Source organism: Chelmon rostratus, chromosome 8 (assembly GCF_017976325.1).
Source record: "Chelmon rostratus isolate fCheRos1 chromosome 8, fCheRos1.pri, whole genome shotgun sequence".
NCBI classification, from domain to species: Eukaryota; Metazoa; Chordata; class Actinopteri; order Chaetodontiformes; family Chaetodontidae; genus Chelmon; species Chelmon rostratus.
Genome location: NC_055665.1, coordinates 19,177,687 through 19,196,287, shown reverse-complemented (window position 1 = coordinate 19,196,287; position 18,601 = coordinate 19,177,687). Strand labels below are relative to the sequence as shown.

The window sequence follows — 18,601 nt, the reverse complement described above, 5'->3', positions numbered from 1 at the left end:
AAATATGTCTTCATCTTAACTATGATTTATAGCTTGTCTGGCAGGCTTCAGACCACTTATGGAAACCTTTATTTAAACAAGCTGATTTGACAGCATCCATCATTTTCTGTGTTTGCGGCTGAAAAGTCTGCTTTTCAGAAAGTGACAGAAAAACATTGTATTCCACTCCAGAACAGGAAGTAAAGTTCAGTTAATGTGATCAACGGTGCATCAACTGGGAGGATGTCTTCATTTAATAAAATTTAGATGCTCCAGTAGAAATGCATCTGGTCAGCAAAAAAGAGTAACAAATTTCCATCAGGGGGTGTTGACTATTCTATTGCCTAGTTTTCTAAATGTGTGCTGAGATACACTGTGTTTTCCTTGGTGTATCTGATTACTTTTGCTGCAGTTGTGCAATCTACTTTTTAAACAGAAATCAATACTGTTTTCATCCAACTTAATGTGCGCTGAGAAAAACATTCCCCACACCGCTACAACAAATTCAGAGCAAGACCATCAGCATCAGCAAAAGAAACTGCGATTAATTGGACCAAGCAGTTGTTCCGGGGGGGTCAACTACCTGAGTTTCATGCAGCCCACCTGCTTCACATTAGAATTGTTACATTTTACCAATTTTTACTTTGCATACTTTGCCATACATGCCACCTTGAATGGATCTTCTCTTGTCTGACCTCAGATTAATATGATATTTTGACCTACAATGCTGTCATATAATGGATGTTGTTTGTTTGAGGCCTTATTCTTGAGGCCAGCCATATTGCACCTCTGATCTAACAGCATTCAAATGCAGTGACAAGGTGTTTGTAACCATCTCCATTGTTGATACTGTGGTGTGGTCCGGAGGAGCAGGTTGCTTGTAGATACATGGAGTTGTGGATATTGACTATTTCTGTGTAACAGCTGTTTTTTACTTGTCACTATGAATGAATATAGAGACAAATGATGTACTTTATATCTAGCTCTGTACCCTAAGTCAGGTTTTTTATGAAGGAGTAAATATGTGTGTTCGTGTGTGTGTGTGTGTGTCAGTGTTTGTGTTTGCAGATGATGGATGGCCTCCCATTAGGTAGGTGACAGGCTGAGAGATGAGAGGACAGGCCAGACCAGCACGACATGATAAACTGGACCACCTTTAAACTACCAGCCATACATCAACAGACACAGTGCACACCACCAGACATCAAACAAGCCGGAGCACAACAGACCACCTATAATAGAACAAACACAGATGAGACAACCCTTTCTGCATTAGTCACACATCATCAGTATTAGCTTTATAACAGAGAATAAAATAACTATCACATTATGAACAACCAATAAGCTAAATTAACCTCTACTCTACTGGTCATATAATTCTGCTGTCTGCTCTAAAGGTTAACCTTGGATGATTTTGAAAGAGCATCGTGGACCTTGTTACTTCAAGTAAAAAGATAATGAACACCAAAGATAAAATCCAGAGGTTATGTGATAGCATTGGAAGTTTTAGTCAAATATCTACTAATATATCACAATGCGGCGGAGGAGGATGGTCCAATGATTCATAAATGACACACCTTAATGAGCTTTTGTATCAACTAAAGAATATTTTAGTTGATACAAATATATTTTTATGCATTTATTCACACCAGAAAGCAGCCCAGTAAAACAGACTGTTACATGCAATCACAGACTTCTAGCGTGCAATGGCCACCTTGGTGTTGTTAAGACCACTTTTCTCTGGTTCAGAGAGACTTAGATGTCCAAATAACTACTGCAATGTGATGATGTAATGGTTTTGCAAGGTTGAGTCTATGTCAAGCTATTAACTAATGATAAAAGAAAAGAAAAAAGGGAAGAATTATGAGCTGTTTAAGACAGAGATTCTTCTGCAATTACAATACAATAGCCAACCCAGTTAAAGAAGAAAAAAAAACCTGATACCTGGGTGATAAGCCCATCATGTGTGAAAGGGCTAGGCCAAATCCACACACAGCTGGCAGACAGACATACCTATAAGGACACTGAAACATACTTCGGCACACACACATGTAACCACACAGCATACGGTTCTTTGGCTAAAGGTCATAGTAAATGTAGTTGTTTGAAGGTGTGTCTGGGCTGTGATAATGCAGAGAGAAACAGCAGGCTGCCTTCCCAACGTTAATGTCCCCAATTTACCATCTAATTACCGCTCGACGGGCTTCATAGCCACACTTATCTAACCAAGACCCAGGCAATTTAATTTCTGATTGTATAACCGTAGTGATGGAGGGAGAGTTGTGGAGAGAGGGCACAGAGAAAGAGGGAAATGTGGACTAATGTTAATAAATTAGAGATGGTGAGAGAAAGAGAACGAGGGAGACAGAGAAAAAAATGTGAAATACTGTTAATAATGTCAGAGGAAAAAGAGTGAGAGAAAAACATTTAGAGAGAAGAGTGCTGACACCAATTTGAAAAGTTCACGTCACTCTACTTGTGTCAAGGAAAGAGGGGGATGAGGAGAGGTGGAGGAAGAGGAGGATGGAGACGAGAGGGGGTAATATTACTGATAAGAGAAGTAGGGGCGTATTCAGCTATGAGGATGAACTTCGAACTCTGGGAGGGTGGGACGGATGGATGGAGATGGAAGGAGAGTGGGATATTAGGGATAAGAGGTTTGTTGAGTTATTATTGCTGAAGTAGATAATATAAGTGGATGGAAGCAGGGGAAGAACCGAGGAAAGGACAAAACAGAAGGTTAACAATCATGGTTGCTGTAAAGATGGAACAAAGGACTATGGACAAGCTACAATATTTGGCCACGGACTCTTGCAGGCCTATAATCACTTAGTGATGCACAAATATTGATAATGACTGTACTTGTCAGACTAAGTGACGAAAAGGTAGTTGTCTTAAATACAGCCGAAATAGTTTGAGGATGAACTTTGTACCTTTAAGGTAACAACTATGTTTTGCAACATAAAGCATGAGGAAAACTGCACCCTTTTATCTCGTACTGTCACTCGCCTTGTCTTCACAGCAAGGAGGTGATGTACACCGACTCATGCTGCCTCGTCCATTAACACTTCATGCTTTCTTGCCTCATCCCTCAGTCATTGTAAATATTTTCTCTCCTTCCCAACGTTATCTTTCCCCCATCCAACTAACTCAATCTCCCTGACTATCTCTGTCCTACTTCCTTCCTCAATGCTTCCTTCCACCCCTCCATCCACTCCTTGACTTCTCCATTCTCTCTCTCTGCCCCCTTTTTTCACCCTCAATTTCGGTCTCTGTCAACAGCAGAAAAGAGAAGACAGATGACCAGAGAATCAAGACTTACTGACAGCTGCTGTCAGAACACATCTATCAAGCACACAAACATCAGCGCAAGCACAAGTGAGGTATGGTGCACGTAGGCATGCAGGCATGAACACACACACACACACACACACACACACACACACACACACACACACACACACACACACACACACACACAGGTGAGTCATCTCATGGTTAGCCTAGGGATCAGCAGATTCTCGGTGTAACTAAACCAGGAAACACATCATTACCCTGTTTTATTTCAGTGTCAGATGCCTTTTTCTTAAAAAATACATGTTTTTAAATACCTGAATGGTAAATTACTTCAGCATCATGCAGTATCGAATTTTGCTTTAATGGCAGCAATAATTTTGACTAAGTGTCTTACATATTTGAAGAGTGCACAGTGTACTTTTGAACAAAACTCTAGCTAGTGTGCGAAGATATATCAGCACAATGTGTCAAGTCTTCACACATCTTAGCTGATACAGCACCTTATGCCTGCCACTAACCTGATTACTAATGCAGAAAACACTGGCTTTAGGAGGGGTGAAAGAGGTCTTGTTGAATGTGGATTACCAGCAGTGGTGCATCTGATTCTGCTATTAGCTCTGAATGTGCATCAGCTACAGCAATAAATAAAAGATCATTTGTGTGTATCTGCTTCTACTAGTGGGTAAAAATCACTGTTAATAGTGTGTGTGTGTGTGTGTGTGTGTGTGTGTGTGTGTGTGTGTGTGTGTGTGCAAGGTTGTGAATAAAAAACAGTCAGTAGTGATTCACAGTGCTGAACTGGGAATGACTGGCCTTGGCATTAAAACATTGCACACAGAGCACCTAAAATGTGCCTGTGTGTATTTGTGTGTGTGCCTGCTAGGACTCTAAACCAAAATCTCAAAAAACTCAATACTACCTTTGTGTCGGATAGAGAACAAGAAAAATTAAGTTAAATGTATCGAGAGTCAACAAACATATTGTCCACATAAATAACATTTCTGTTACTGTAAAAGGGAATGATGTATGTTCAGAGGTGGATCCACGACTAGAGGAACACCTATAGGAGCATCTATAGAGCAGGTTTACTTGTGAGTTTGTGTTGTTGTACACAGGACTACTTCAGTAGATGTGTAATACACAGTTGTCTGTACTCTTCAGTGCACTTTCTTGTGCTGATAATAATTGGGATTGTTTCCTAAATGTACAGTAAGGTCACACTGGGTACTGAGACGCCGTAACAGTGTTCTGTTGTGAATGTATGTGATTGAAGTGTGTGACTGATTGTGTGTACACTACCTGCAGATCTGCTTGCTGTGTTCAGTCATCGATACAAGGAGTTTGAGTGCGTAGAGCGGGATAGGCTCTGCTGCTCGAAGAAGAGACTCATACCTAGACATAAACATGCATGAGTACAACGTTTGACTTTGGTAGCATTAATAATTAATGTACTGTTCTGATCATTAGTACCAGAGTGTAAACTGGAACAGATTTGGAGAGAGGGGTGGAGAAGAGGGGGATGGGAGAACTAGAGTTTTCAGAGAGGGAGAGAGAGGGAAATGTGGGAAGAGGAGCAGAGGAGAAAATTTGAGAGGCAAAGGGGGGAGGAAGAAGAGAGATGTGAGGGGTGGGGGTGGAAATAAAGGTGAACAAGAAGTACCGCATGAGGCAACCATGAGAGAGAGGAACATTTTAAAAAGGGAGATAAAAATAAGAACGTTATAAGAGGAGACAGTATAGATCCACATAGAGGATGTGAAGGAAAGCGAGAAAAACACACCGCAATTGTCAACAGGAATTTTGTATTTTTGTGACTCTGTCATGATGCGAACTTCATTTGTCTATTTCTGCCCTCCATAGATTTATCATTTGATGCCAACACTCGTAAAGACATATGCTTGTCAGTCAGCTGAATCTGACAAGTACTAAGATGTGACAAGGGCCCACAGACGCAGGACGCCAAGACACAAAATGCTGTACTGTATATATCACTTTAAAGTGCTAGTGGTGTGAATACTCTACATCTTTACCATATTACTAGGATTCAAAACACCACTGTCACCTGGTAATAAACCCCAGGAAAATGAGTTAATCATCATAGAAAATATAATGAATAGATTTTCCTCTCAAGAAATCTAGGTGTGACATTACCACCTGCTCTTACAGACATACAAACACTACAATAATGTTTGACCTGGCAGCCACTGTATTACAGCTGTTTTGGATTGAATATTGTGTCTATGTACAGCTAGTGTTTATCAAAAAAAGTGGGGCACTTGCATAAGCCAAAGCCTGTTGGACTTCATGGAACACTGTCTTGTTTGCTAAGAGAAACGTTGTTTTAAAATTGAGAAACACATCACTAATAATACCACTGACACAAAAGAGAGGGCAGGAACCATTCTGAAGATGGTCTGACTTACACTAATTGTATTAAACCATCACATTTAATTTGGTTATGTTGTGCTGATGTCAAAATGCTCCTCATTGGATGTTTAAGTTAAGTTAGAAAGAGTCAGACCAACCTGGGAAGCAGAGAGGTGGTCATGAGAGTTATGATTTGACCACAGGACTTTCCACCATCTATTCCTCCTGCTGTTCTTTCTGCTTCCTCTCTCCTCCCTTTCTTTTCCTCTGTCCCCTCATCTTCCTCAGTTCCATCACTCTCCTGGACCAGCAAGACAAGACTGAGTTCGGACAGCACCCTCAAAACAAACACAGACCACTCCACTGGAACACACACACAGAGAAAGAGGGAGAGCATTAATATAGTATTCAAGAAGGGTTTAGAATACTCTGTGTGTGTGTGTGTGTGTGTGTGTGTGTGTGTGTGTGTGTGTGTGTGTGTGTGTAGTCCGCAGTAGCTTCCAGCCTCCACACACTAGCTCAGAAAATGTTGCTTTGTTGCCTTCTTGTTTCCACAGGGACCATTACATGCAAGTGACATTTGACAACTGCATAAAATCACATGGCCATCACTCTACTTGGAAATTCTTGATTTAGAGACAAGACTAAAGCCAAAATGTTATATACAACTTGAAGACGTTGGAGCTCAGGATTCAGGAAACAAGATCCAGGGCGGAGAGGAGGTTGTGTGGCTCAGGTCCTACCTAACTGATAGCAGCTTAAGTTGAAATTAACAACATCTTCCTGGAATCATATTCTCGTTTTTCCTATTATTATTATTCCTGTTTTACAATTTTTCAATAGTGTTTTACAGTAATTTTGTTGTCATAATTTGTATATACTGTAGTTTTTTAATGTTTTGACCAGTTCAGTGTGCGAACATTAATGTACTTAATCTAATAATTTCTTTCTACAGCTAAATTAAAATGTACACCGACAGCCTAATAAACTGAGTAAAAGTCAAACAAGTAACAGAAGTAAGACAGTATGTTATTACACTACATCACTACATCATACAGTATGCAGTACAAATACACAGGCAGTAAAATGTCTACACACAAAAACAGAGGAGGACTGAAGGCTATAAGCTATTTTAGAGCAATGTCATGTGACATGCCCACACAGAATAACGTAATTTTACCTTGAGAATATGGCTCCATAAAACATACTCCTACTCTGCCATGCCGGGACCCACAGAAACCAAAACCTAATGACTCAGTGAGGGTCAAACCAAAACACTGCAGTGGATAATTACAATGACTCTTTTCACTGAGTACTGCAATTCACTGATGCAGAGATTTTTATGACCATAGAAATTCAAGGTTTGCCTATCTTGCTCATAAACTCCCTTCTTCTTTGCCATCTCTTTTCTCTACACACCTTTCTTCATCCATCTATTATCTATCTTCCGAACATGTATCTATCTAACGTCTATCTATCAGTGGATATATGTACAGTATCTGTCTTCCTTTTCAAGATTAATTTTGGCATTTTTGTCTTTGGTTGATAACAGACAGGAAACAAGAGAAAAGAAAGGGGGTGTGATAGGCAACAAAGGTCCTCGTCTTCTCTTGTACTTTTTCCCATCTGCCATTTCCTCTGTTCTTTTTCCTTCCTCCTCCTCCCTTACTCTGACATTTACTTCTATTTCCACTGTGTCTTGTTCTCTCTTCCCTCTCTCAAACATGGCCCACCATCATTCTTACCATTTCTGCTGAAAGCCAGTGTTGTCAGAGGAGGCAGGATGGCATCCACAACCTTCAGGAGACATAAACAGACAAAAAAAAACTTGACACATATCACACTGCACTGGTCCTCCATTAAAGCTAGAATCCCTCAGAGTTAATTACAGTCTGTTGTTTTATACATTAAGGTCATCTGCTGATAATGTCTCGGTGCCATGGATATGAAGCAACTTAGGTGAAAACAGGCTGTAATTCTGTGGCAGCAGAAACTACAGCCAATGAGCAGAAGGCTTTTATATGTAACAATATAAATATTATCAGTGGTTCAATTTGGTCCCATGTTCTCTCCTTTGAAGGAAAAAATATATCAATAAAAGCAATTTTAGCTTTTCCTCTGAAAATCTACTTAATATACAGCAAATCTGAAAACAGGATATACTTTTACATTAAACTCAATAGACGACACTGTAATTTATTAATTCAAATTACTATGGAAATGCACTATTGAATGATCTCTTTGATCACACACACACACACACGCACACAAACGCACACACAGGCACATGCACACACAAATGTACTTCCACAACTGTCAAAGGCCTTATTTAGGCATGCATTTGTATTGCATGAATTTGCATGATTACTAATATTACCATAGAAACAACACTAATGCTGAGTGAGTGTGTGTGAGGTCATTACATTGAAAGCCAGAGAAAGGAAACTACAAAGGATGTTGTCCACCACTTAATGGTGTGTGTATTAATATCACAACCATCAAAAGGCTGAATAGTGTGTGTGTGGGGAGAGAGGCTTGGTGCAATTTCTCTGAACTGTGAACTGCGAGTGACATGCCCCCTCACTGCCTGAAATCCTTTCTTGTCCCTGTTCTCTGGTTCTTTCTCTCTTACTTAGTTACCCCTCTGCCCATTGCACAACTTATGCAAAGAAAACAGTTTTTCCAATCACCACCACTGTGATGAATTCCTTCACTTTACTTTGCAACCAATGTAAAAACAGTAATAGTATATAAACAGTTGTGCCCTGGCAGAATTTGTCAGATGTGTATCTTTTTTTTTAATACACGAATCATCAGTCAAAATACTTTTTTTTTTTTTTTAATGGGATTCAAATTAAAGTATAAGGCATCACAGAATAGATGACCATTAAACAAAACATAGCAATAAAGTCTTTTGTGATAGTTGTGGATGAGGCCTTTTATTTTCTCAGGTGGTAAAGCTGCCCATTCTTCTTGGCAAGAAGTCTCCATGTCCTGTAAATTCTTGGGTTGTCTTGAATGAGCTGCATGTTTGTGATCTCTTGAAAGTGGCTCAATGATATTGAGGTCAGGAGACTGTGATGGCCACTCCATAACCTTCACTTTTTTCTGCCGTAGCCCCTGAAGGGTCGACTTGGCTTTGTGTTCTGGATCATTGTCATGTTGGAAAGTCCAAGTCAGTCCCATGGGCAGCTTCCGGGCTGATGAATGCAAATTGTCCTCCAATGTTTTCTGATAACATGCTGCATTCGTCTTTCCATCAATCCTGACTAAATTCCCTGTGCCACTGAAGCTCACACACTCCTAAACACATCAGAGATCCACCTCCATGCTTCACAGTAGGGATGGTGTACTATTCATCATAGGCCTTGTTGACTCCTCTCCAAACATAGCGTTATGGTTGTGACCATAAAAATCCATTTTGATCTAATCACTTAAAATGACTTTGTTAGAGAAGTTTTGAGGCTTGTCTTGGTGCTGTCTGGCATATTGTAAGCGGGCTGTTTAGTGGTGTTGGCGTAGAAACGGCTTTGTTCTGGCAATTTTCCCCATGGCTCAGTATCCAGCAAAGTGAGTGCAGCCCTGTTTGAAATGTACAGGGGTCTCTAAAGAGCTAAGAAACTCATTATCTATTTATACACAGCTACTAATTACAATCAAACAAGTCACACGTGTGGACACTTACCCTTAACAGCCATTTAAACCTGTGTGTGTCAGCTTGTGTGTTTATTATTAAGCTAAACATTCAAGGGTATGTGTCTCTATCTCTATCATCTGACCACTATCCCTAAATAAAAGAAAATGTTCAGGCATATTTTGCAAAAACTGCCAGGGTGTGTACATTTATGAGCACAACTGTTAAGTTGTATTATGTTGTACATACTTTTATTTGAACTTTTTACTATTTGTAAATCATAACCAATAGCTTCTGAAATTCTACTTCGGCTTCTTGTGGCAAACAAACTGACATGTGTACATTGCTGATTAGGCAGTGCACACAACTACTTTTTTACCCAATATACCTGCTGTGCTGAAGCTACTATATATCATTAATTCAACAACAAATGGGCTATTGTTAGCATGCAGCTCTTAGATACAGACAAACCCAATATATCTTGGTCTTACTAGAAGACTGAATGTTTGTCATTACAGCAGACGCAGCTGAAAAGAGGATGGTGGATTTCTCTATTTGCCAAAGTGAGAAATAGTAGTGTTGGTCAACTTTAAGTGAGAGTTGTTTAGTAAATTAATTTAAGTATAAATACTGTTTAATACCACCAGTTGGCTCAATTGTCACTCAGTGCCTGGTGATGCACTCTATGTATTGAATCAAAACCATGTGGCAGTGCTATAGAGATTGTTTTGTTCCTATGTGTTGTGTTTTTTTTCCTTTTATTTTCCAAAGTAAAAGCTTAGCACCTGTTCTTTTTTCTGAATTTCTAAATTCACTAGCATAACGCAAATAGACCCAAAAAATAATGAACCAACCATTGTGGCTGAATGCACATTTAGTGCAACAACATGCTCAGTGACTGAACTCAATTTTAAATTGTATTTGTTTACAGTGGTTGGTTCAGATTTGTAAAGGTTTGTGTAGCCCATAAAGTGTTTTTAACTGTTTTTCACAGTTCAGTGACACATTAAATTAAGTGGGACACTTCGTGAATTCCTCCCCATCATTACTCGGTTTAAACAGGTACATAGCTGTATGCGTGTTTAACTTGGCTAAAGGACAAATGCAACATTTGCCATAGAGAGAAAGCAGCTTGCGTAAAAAAACAAAAGAAAAAAAAGAGGGTTGTGGATGCAAAACTTACTGCAAACTTTACTTTGTGACAAGGATTCAGAGAAGCAAACTAACTCAAACATGACTGTGTGTCCTTGTCCAGCGGGCAATAAAAGTTAATCTGAGCTGGCTGGTGGTAATTAAAGTGTCTTCCTGTGTTATTGACAATCAGTAGCAGCAAGCCCTCTCTTGGCTCCTTTCCTCTATTCCTCATCACTTTTCTTTTCTCTCCCTCCATCCTGTCTGCTTCCTGCTGCTCTCCACTTCCATACGTCAATAGTCATTAAACACAATCTCATCGTCTCATCCCATGCACATGCTCTTATGCAGACACACAGACACACACAGACACAGACACACCCACACACACTAACACACACACACACACACAGAGCGGATGAGACACTGTTGGTTCAATGGTTGATTAGTGTCTTGTCTAATAGTGCACAAGTTGACCCTCTGTCCTCTGAACACTAACAGACAGGTTTAGTAGACTGGAAGACAAACACTGACTATAAAACCACTATATGAAATGTGCAAAAAGTGGAGATATTCATAGAGACACTTTAATACACAAGGCAATTTTTATATATGTATCACTTATGTTATTCGAAATGAGTCAACAGTAAAAAAAAAAAAATGTATGTTGGAAACTGACAGTCTGAACTGTGACAGAATACCAGGATGATGACAGGTCATCTCCATTAGACAGTCAGTAAGGTAGACAGACAGACAGACAAACATTCAGTCAGACAGTGAGTCAGACAGGAAGTCAGTAACAAATTTGCTTGCATGCATACTTACAGCACTATGATGTGGAATGGTGAGAGCATGGTGCTGACTCAGGACTTCCATAATGGACAGAGATGTCCTAATCAACTCCTCACATACAGCCGAACCTAACGGGGAATCAGATATCATTCTCTACTGAATCATCTCCTCAGTAAAAGTGGAGGATGACCAACTGTACAGACTGACCAGTAACTGAACTGCTTGCACTGACAGCTGGGTATATTCCATTTGTGAGCTAGTAACTGGAATGTGGTTGCTATTATTGCCTTTGAGCAAGGCATTGAACCCCCTCAGCTTCCCCAAAAGCAGTACACTGTAGCTGACCCTGCACGCTGCACCTTAGCTTGTGCACAAGTATTTGACATTCAATGTCACATCTGTCTCTTAAGGCTACATGTAAGTGGGTGTCTTGTGAGTTACAGTGCAGCCTTCAAAACTAAATGTTATATGATAACATATGTTTGTTTTTACAAAGTGACACTGTTTTCCAACTACAGACTATTTCATTCATTACTTTTAGTCTTTATGTAAACAGTTAAACATGCTCATTGTAACACTTAAGCTCCAAGGAGAAAGAGCCAATAAAACAGAATTACGGCTTATATAAACGCACCGAGCAAAAAAGTGATGTGTGTGTGAAATTTATAAACATTGCAGTAATTGAGGCAGTAACTCACCCAAAGCACTGGCCAGATTTGTCTCATTGGAATCTATGGAGGTGATATAGTTCTGTGTGTGAGAGAGAGAGGGTACAAATGGCATATCACCTACATGGTAGAGCAATAGTTTTTCATGTTTTCTAAATTGTTTGTTTTTCATTTTTTAGATTTATCCCTGATTGAGTATTAAACGACTACAATACAGTCTGCTGTTTATGTTATTGTAGTATTTTAGCTTGTCAAATGAATTAGTGGCACTACTTTTTCACATTCAGTCTGTAAAACAATTACTCTGCTGAAGAGACAGTTAAAGAGTGCTTATCTAAACATGACCATTGGTGATGTATTATTACTGTATACCAAACACTTACCAGCAGCAATCCAATTTGAGCTAGAAACTCTTCAGTTACTATTTGAGATCTAAAGACCTGTGAGAAGAAGCAGGAGGGTGAAGAGCAGGAATACACAAAACATTATTTCTTTTGTTGGCTTACACAAACCCAAATGATGTACAGTGTCACAGCACCTGGGAAATACTGTTCTAAGCAATAACCTTGCAGGCAATAGTGCTGGAACATTAAAATCACACAATGAAGAAAACTCCTGTGGGTCCAAGTTACCTGTGATGAAAGAAGCTCCAGCACTACAGACATTGTAGGCAAAGTGTGTTTCAGCTGTCTGCTCTGAGCTGCAGATGGATGTCTCCTTCCGATCACACCTCGTAATGCACATAACACATCCTCTTGAGAAGGAGACAAGACAAGGGGACACAAGAGCAGATGAGAAGGAATGAGAGTAGAGGGCTAAAGGGGTTACTTCCTGCAATATAAAAGTACATTTTCATAAAAACATAGTTTATTCTTGTAAAATGTTAAACAAAGAGAAGAGCACAAAGAGGAGCATTTTATCATTGCTTGCAAAAACTTTAAAGTTTCCTACCAACCTGAAATTCCATGAATGTTTACAGGATTAAAAATTAAAATTCTCAAACACAGTTGTGGATGAATGGAGTAAGGAAGGGAGAATGTTGCATTGCTAAATTGATTTGCAAATTCATATCAACATGCCATGCAGAGGGGTATTTTTATTGTGTGTGTGTGTGTGTGTGTGTGTGTGTGTGTGTGTGTCTGTACCCAGTATCAGTGGTGCAGTGCTACTCAGATACACAATCAGTAAATCCAGACACTGAGACAGGTATCCTGATTGGCTGGGATTCTCTCTGAGGGGAGTGGCCTTGCGCAGGTCTCTCTCCATGTACATCACAAGTCTAGACAGACAGAGACATTGTACATCACAAAATGTATGTAGCATTACTTATAAATTAATATTGCACGGTTGCAGGATTTTCTTCACTATGACTGTTTTTAGTGTTTCATACTGTCAAGTAGTCCACTGTTCCACTCATTGTTAGTTGCTCAGAAGTATCAACCACTAACATGTAAATGATGAAGATACATTAACAATAAGATTGATGTCAAGGAGCTAAAATATTGTGACAGAATGCATAACAAGAAGGGGCCGGGAAATACACAGACAGGCCCTGGGAACATTTTTATTCTTGTCAGACTGCTTGTATTGAACAGTAATCAATAATATTCTATTCACAAATTCAGAGCAGAGTGGAAAGGTTACCGCTGCTAACTGATATTCATTACTGCCACACAAACACGCCCACACGTGTGTGCACAAGCACACAAAAGCACAAACAGCATGAATGCAGATACATGCAGAGAGATTCAGATAGGTCATATTAGTTAACAAATATTGATTCTACAGCAAGCTTTAGAGTGGCATTGGTGCAGGGGCAGTGGGGGATTACTAATTCAGTATTTTTCCTCATATTGCTGCATAAAAATTAGCAGCCTTGGTTTACAGTTATATGAAATCTGACACAGCTACCGTTAGCATATTAGGCGTCGAGTTCATTTCAGGAGAGTTCTAATAGCAACTGCTTGATTTTTCTATGATTGGTTTGGGATTTGGGCAAAGCAAAGCCTTGTTGGTGCCACCAACATTAGACCCTCAGGTATGAAAACAATTACTCCCGAAATACCTTAATAGCACCTCATAGATAATAAAGTCAGTGACAGAATCAACAATGACAAAGCACAATGAAAACAAACACAAAAAGAAGTTCCAGTTCCATGAGGGTCTGCTGCATGAATAATTTCAATTTACTACTTTAAAGGACACTGAGTAAAACCAGTAAATTCAGCATCATACTGCACATCCTCAAAATCAGCTTTTGAAAAACCAGGAACACAGTCCAAGTTTATTTTCAGCTCACATTTTCACAACAATCAGGACTGCACTGTGAGAGATGGCAGGTCCACTAAGTGTTACAACAGAGGAGGTGGTATGCAACAAACGAATAGTGGGACAGATTTAAACTGTACACTTGGCAGAGGACATGTGCAGCAGTAACGTAACGAGTCAAGGGTAACTCAAGTATTCCTACCGAGTAGTTTAACTACTGTATGTGTGATATGAAAACAACTTTGTGATTCATTAACACTATTAGACGAGTAAGATTAAGCAGCTGATGTTCTAGCCTGTGCCTGTTAATCAAAGTAAGAGTGATAGTAAGTTCATGACCATGTGTTTGAATTTTGGTTGACCCTTTGGTTTACATTTGGTTCATGCATAAATCTATCTTCAGTAACACTAAAGTCAAAAATATTGTATGACCTCTTTAGGGCCCTTTAGTATATTTTCCCATTTACTGTACATGTATGTCTGTCTGAGTGCCTATTTGCCTGTCTGAATCTCTAACCAGCTCTATGCCTGCTTGCAGTCTGTCTACCTATTTGTCTCCCTGCTAGACTTCTGCCTGTGTGTTCCTCTGTTAGTCTTGCAGCCATTTTTCCCCAATTGCTAAATAAAGAGAGACAAACTTGCCACCTCTCTGTCAGTCACTGTGGGAGACTCACGAAGTATTCACACACAACTGACCTACACGTGGCCTGCTCTGTGTGTGTGTGTGACTGCCTCTGTTGAAAGCCATCACACTCCACTCCCAATGGCAATCTTGACACTTCCTCAGTGAGGCCTGCGTAAGTTTATCTCATACAGACAAAAACACACACGCGCGCACACACACACACACATTTTCACGCCACTGAGGAGCTAATTAAACACAACGTGCCTGGGTGAGAGCAGGACTGCGGGAAAGACGTGTGTCTGTGTGTGTGGTTGAATCATGCAGAGTGCTCAGTGGGAGAGAGACAGGCAGGTCAACTCTGACAGCTCTAACACAGTGAACAGAGGGAGAGCGAGTGAGAGGAGAGAGATAGAAAGAATGGGAGTGAGAGGGAGAGAGAGACAGACAGGCAAGGAAAAAGAGCTGAAGAGAGTGAGAAACAAAAACACCGCCATTCTGTTTTGGAGTCAGGTGTAAAAGGAGGTTGTGTTGGGACTTTCAGGAATTTAGTTATTCTCATATCTAATCATTAGAAAGCAGAGCCATCATAACAAGGGATCAAGCATATGATGCTCTGATGTAGGGCTATAATGTCAGAGAGAATGGCCAAATCAAAAAGATCCTAAATGAGGTAATCATGCTGCTTCATAGCCATTTCCTAATGCAGACTATCTCTCTCCCTGTTCTATAGGACGTAGACATACTTTGATTTGTATATGGTATCTACGACTACTGCTACTCTCTATTCTTTATGGTTCAGTGTTAAGGAAGCAAGCGTAACAGAAATGAATATGCTGACAGACTGCACCTTTGGAATGCTACTGCCAGTTTAAAATTCGGAAATAAAATGTTTCAAAAAGTGACATAGATATTCCTAAATCTGTCCACAACCAGTTTGTTTTTATCGTTTCCTCTTTTCAGTTGTGCACTGCATTTTGGGACATGAGTGTTCATCAATGTCACACTCAAAAAGCAAGTGAATTTGTTATGCACAATGACACCTTTGAGGACATTTACTTTTGTCATATTTTAAGTATGAACCCATTACAGACTCAAATCCATTTAGGGCTGTTATGTATGATGGAATTGGAACACAGCTTATAATTCAAACTGTATAATACTGTAAAAACTATTTAAACATTTAATGACTGAGCTCCTCAGCAGATGCCAAGGAGAGGTTTTGTGGTTATTTCCCTCAAAGGTAATTAAGTGGTGTATTCAGATTGGCACATCATTTTGGTGAGTAAAATAATTAGAAAGGAATGTAAATAATTGGTTGTGGCGGCATGCCTAACTAATCATACCTATACTGTTTTATGGAAACGCTAATCTGGCAGTTGACATGTGGAACATGTCAGAGAGCAATAGCTGAGAAAGAAAAAGAGACTCAGAATGAGAGAGAGAAAGAAAAAAGAGAGAAACAGAGAGATAGAGATAGAGAGAGAAGAGACAGCAAGGAGAGAGACAGTCATAAGGATCCATATGTCAGTAATCTAGGCCATCTTTTTCAAACTGAAATACCAACTGGACAGAAATTACCAGGGGAACTGGCTGTATATATACATGCATATGCATCTGATCATGTGGGCTATGCACATTCACAGCTGCAAGTTAGTGTAGGGTGAAACACAGGACAACCAGCTAATGAACCATTTGAAGTTTCAGTAATACAGCAGCACAAACTGAATAGCCAGGGTACATACATTTCTGCTATCATTCCCACAGCTGCTGTGCTAGTTAATGCAAAGGTTACGCAGAGTATGAAAAGAAATCTGAGTTCTTGTATCAGAATGTGAAACCTCTGCTTCAAGCTAAATCACTCCACAGAATCATGCATGCTCAGATGTGTTGGTTTAATGATCTAATAACTCTTTAACTCAGTATATTGCATAACATGTCCACACAACAAATAACGAGTCAATTAAATGTGAGAATTAACTTTTTCTCTGCCCATATTAAGGAGCTGTCTATTGTCTATAACTCTCAAACAATCTGAAACGTATTGATACAAGTCACTTTCACAGTCAGTATTTTCAGATTTACTAAAATACTGAGGAAGTAGTCTTAGAGTGGGCTACACTGCACTGACACTGCATGGTCAAAATGAAAAGCTCTTAAACCAACAGGACTGAGCCATCTTCCCTCCCCAGCAATCAATAAAACACGCTAGCCACATGAAATGACTCTTGGACCAACAGGGCTGCTTGGCTGGAACACCGTATAATACACACAAATCAACTATGTAAAGTAACTGATATGGTAGTTAGTACAAGTACCAATTTCTTTTAAATGAATATCACAAAAACATGGAGCACAATTTTGGATTTGCCCCATCACACTTTATGCTGAAGAGGGAATTTACGGTAGTTTTAGCTATAGTGTAGCTAGGTGAGAGAACACACTCTGAACGCTACAGTTAAATAATTAAAGGGGAATCCCACCCTGAAATAGCATTCACAAATGCTACTTGTTTGTTCTCTGACAGTTCAGTCTATGTGTGGACACAGGCAACTACATTCCAGAGAAACTAATTAGCCAGTGGTCTGACAGACTGAGACTGAGACCTCAGTACAGTCGTAGTAGGAGGAGGCTGCAGGGGGTATGCTAAAAGCTGTTTATGAAGACCTTCGAATATCCATTAGACATACTGTATGGGTCTCTTTTCATACCATACTTGGTAACAGTAAGTGACAAAATGTTAGCCACTTTCTAGTTGTTGCTCATTTAGTCAGATAAAACAAATGTAGGCATAATAATCTGACTAGGAAGACGTTTTAATTTAGTATTACTGAGGGAGAGGCCTTGTCTATGTGTGTGAGTGCACACCATTGTGTTCGTGTAAGTGGGTGTGAGTGAGTGTGTATTTACCTGTGTTGACAGCAGTAAAGCAGTGTGTGTGTGTTGTCCTGTATTAGCAGCAGCAGAAGTAATAATGCTTTGGCTCGCGTTACTGTGGATGGACTCTCTAGACAGCGCAGCACCTTCAACACCAGATCCTACAAGACACAAACACACAAATGAATAAAGCGAAAGTCTTGCTGACTTTCCGGCTGTGAATCTTTCTGCTGGTGCACAGTCCAAGATCGAATACTTTGCAATTCAAATGCAAGTGTTTTCACATTGCAAAGTATCACCTAAATGTTTACGTGGTAACAGCCCAACTAGGTAGGCTGATTCAGAGGTTGAAGAGAAAATATGTTTGCATACTGCAAATAATCGTATCAACATATATTACTCCAATGTATCCATATAATGTATTCAAATAATAAATGATTCAATTTAACATTTTCCTTCTTTTTTGATTCTGCTTTCTGCGACTCCACATTATCATACAATATGGGCATTGCGCAGACACATGCATAAATGTGTATGCCTACAGCTACCTTAGACATCCATTCACTCAGCATAAACACAGCTGCGGTAACGAGTTGGAAAAATTTGTGACTGGCCAACATTCATTACCATTATCATTATCACCAACACTATACACTTCTGACTGTGTGTGTGTGTGTGTGTGTGTGTGTGTGTGTGAGAGAGAGAGAATGTGCATGCATGTGTGTTTATGGAGCGACACACCAAGTTAATTAATTTCAAAGCCCAGTAGTAGTGTGTGCCTTGCTGATAAGTCCCTCCCCACTACCCATAATGCTTTGCTGATGTAGAAGGCTGCAGCACGTTCATTCAGCCAATTAGCCCAGATACTGACACACTCGACAAATTAGCGTATGTGCATGCGTGCAGACACACACATGCACACAAAAATATGTGTGCACACATATATACACACATGCGCACGCACGT

The 18,601-nt window shown here is 39.8% G+C and overlaps 1 protein-coding gene across 2 annotated transcripts in view; it reads right to left on the bottom strand.

Moving 5' to 3' along the window:
- ulk4 (unc-51 like kinase 4) overlaps positions 1-18,601 on the bottom strand; it is a 79,340-nt gene that overhangs the window by 27,162 nt on the left and 33,577 nt on the right. For both annotated transcript variants that reach the window (XM_041942652.1, XM_041942653.1), the window contains 9 exons: positions 17,669-17,796; positions 13,014-13,147; positions 12,501-12,622; positions 12,252-12,308; positions 11,899-11,950; positions 11,234-11,328; positions 7,389-7,440; positions 5,802-6,006; positions 4,576-4,668 (listed from right to left, as the gene is read on the bottom strand). In XM_041942652.1, coding sequence (XP_041798586.1) covers positions 4,576-4,668; positions 5,802-6,006; positions 7,389-7,440; positions 11,234-11,328; positions 11,899-11,950; positions 12,252-12,308; positions 12,501-12,622; positions 13,014-13,147; positions 17,669-17,796 — 938 coding nt within the window. The remainder of the gene's footprint in view (positions 1-4,575; positions 4,669-5,801; positions 6,007-7,388; positions 7,441-11,233; positions 11,329-11,898; positions 11,951-12,251; positions 12,309-12,500; positions 12,623-13,013; positions 13,148-17,668; positions 17,797-18,601) is intronic.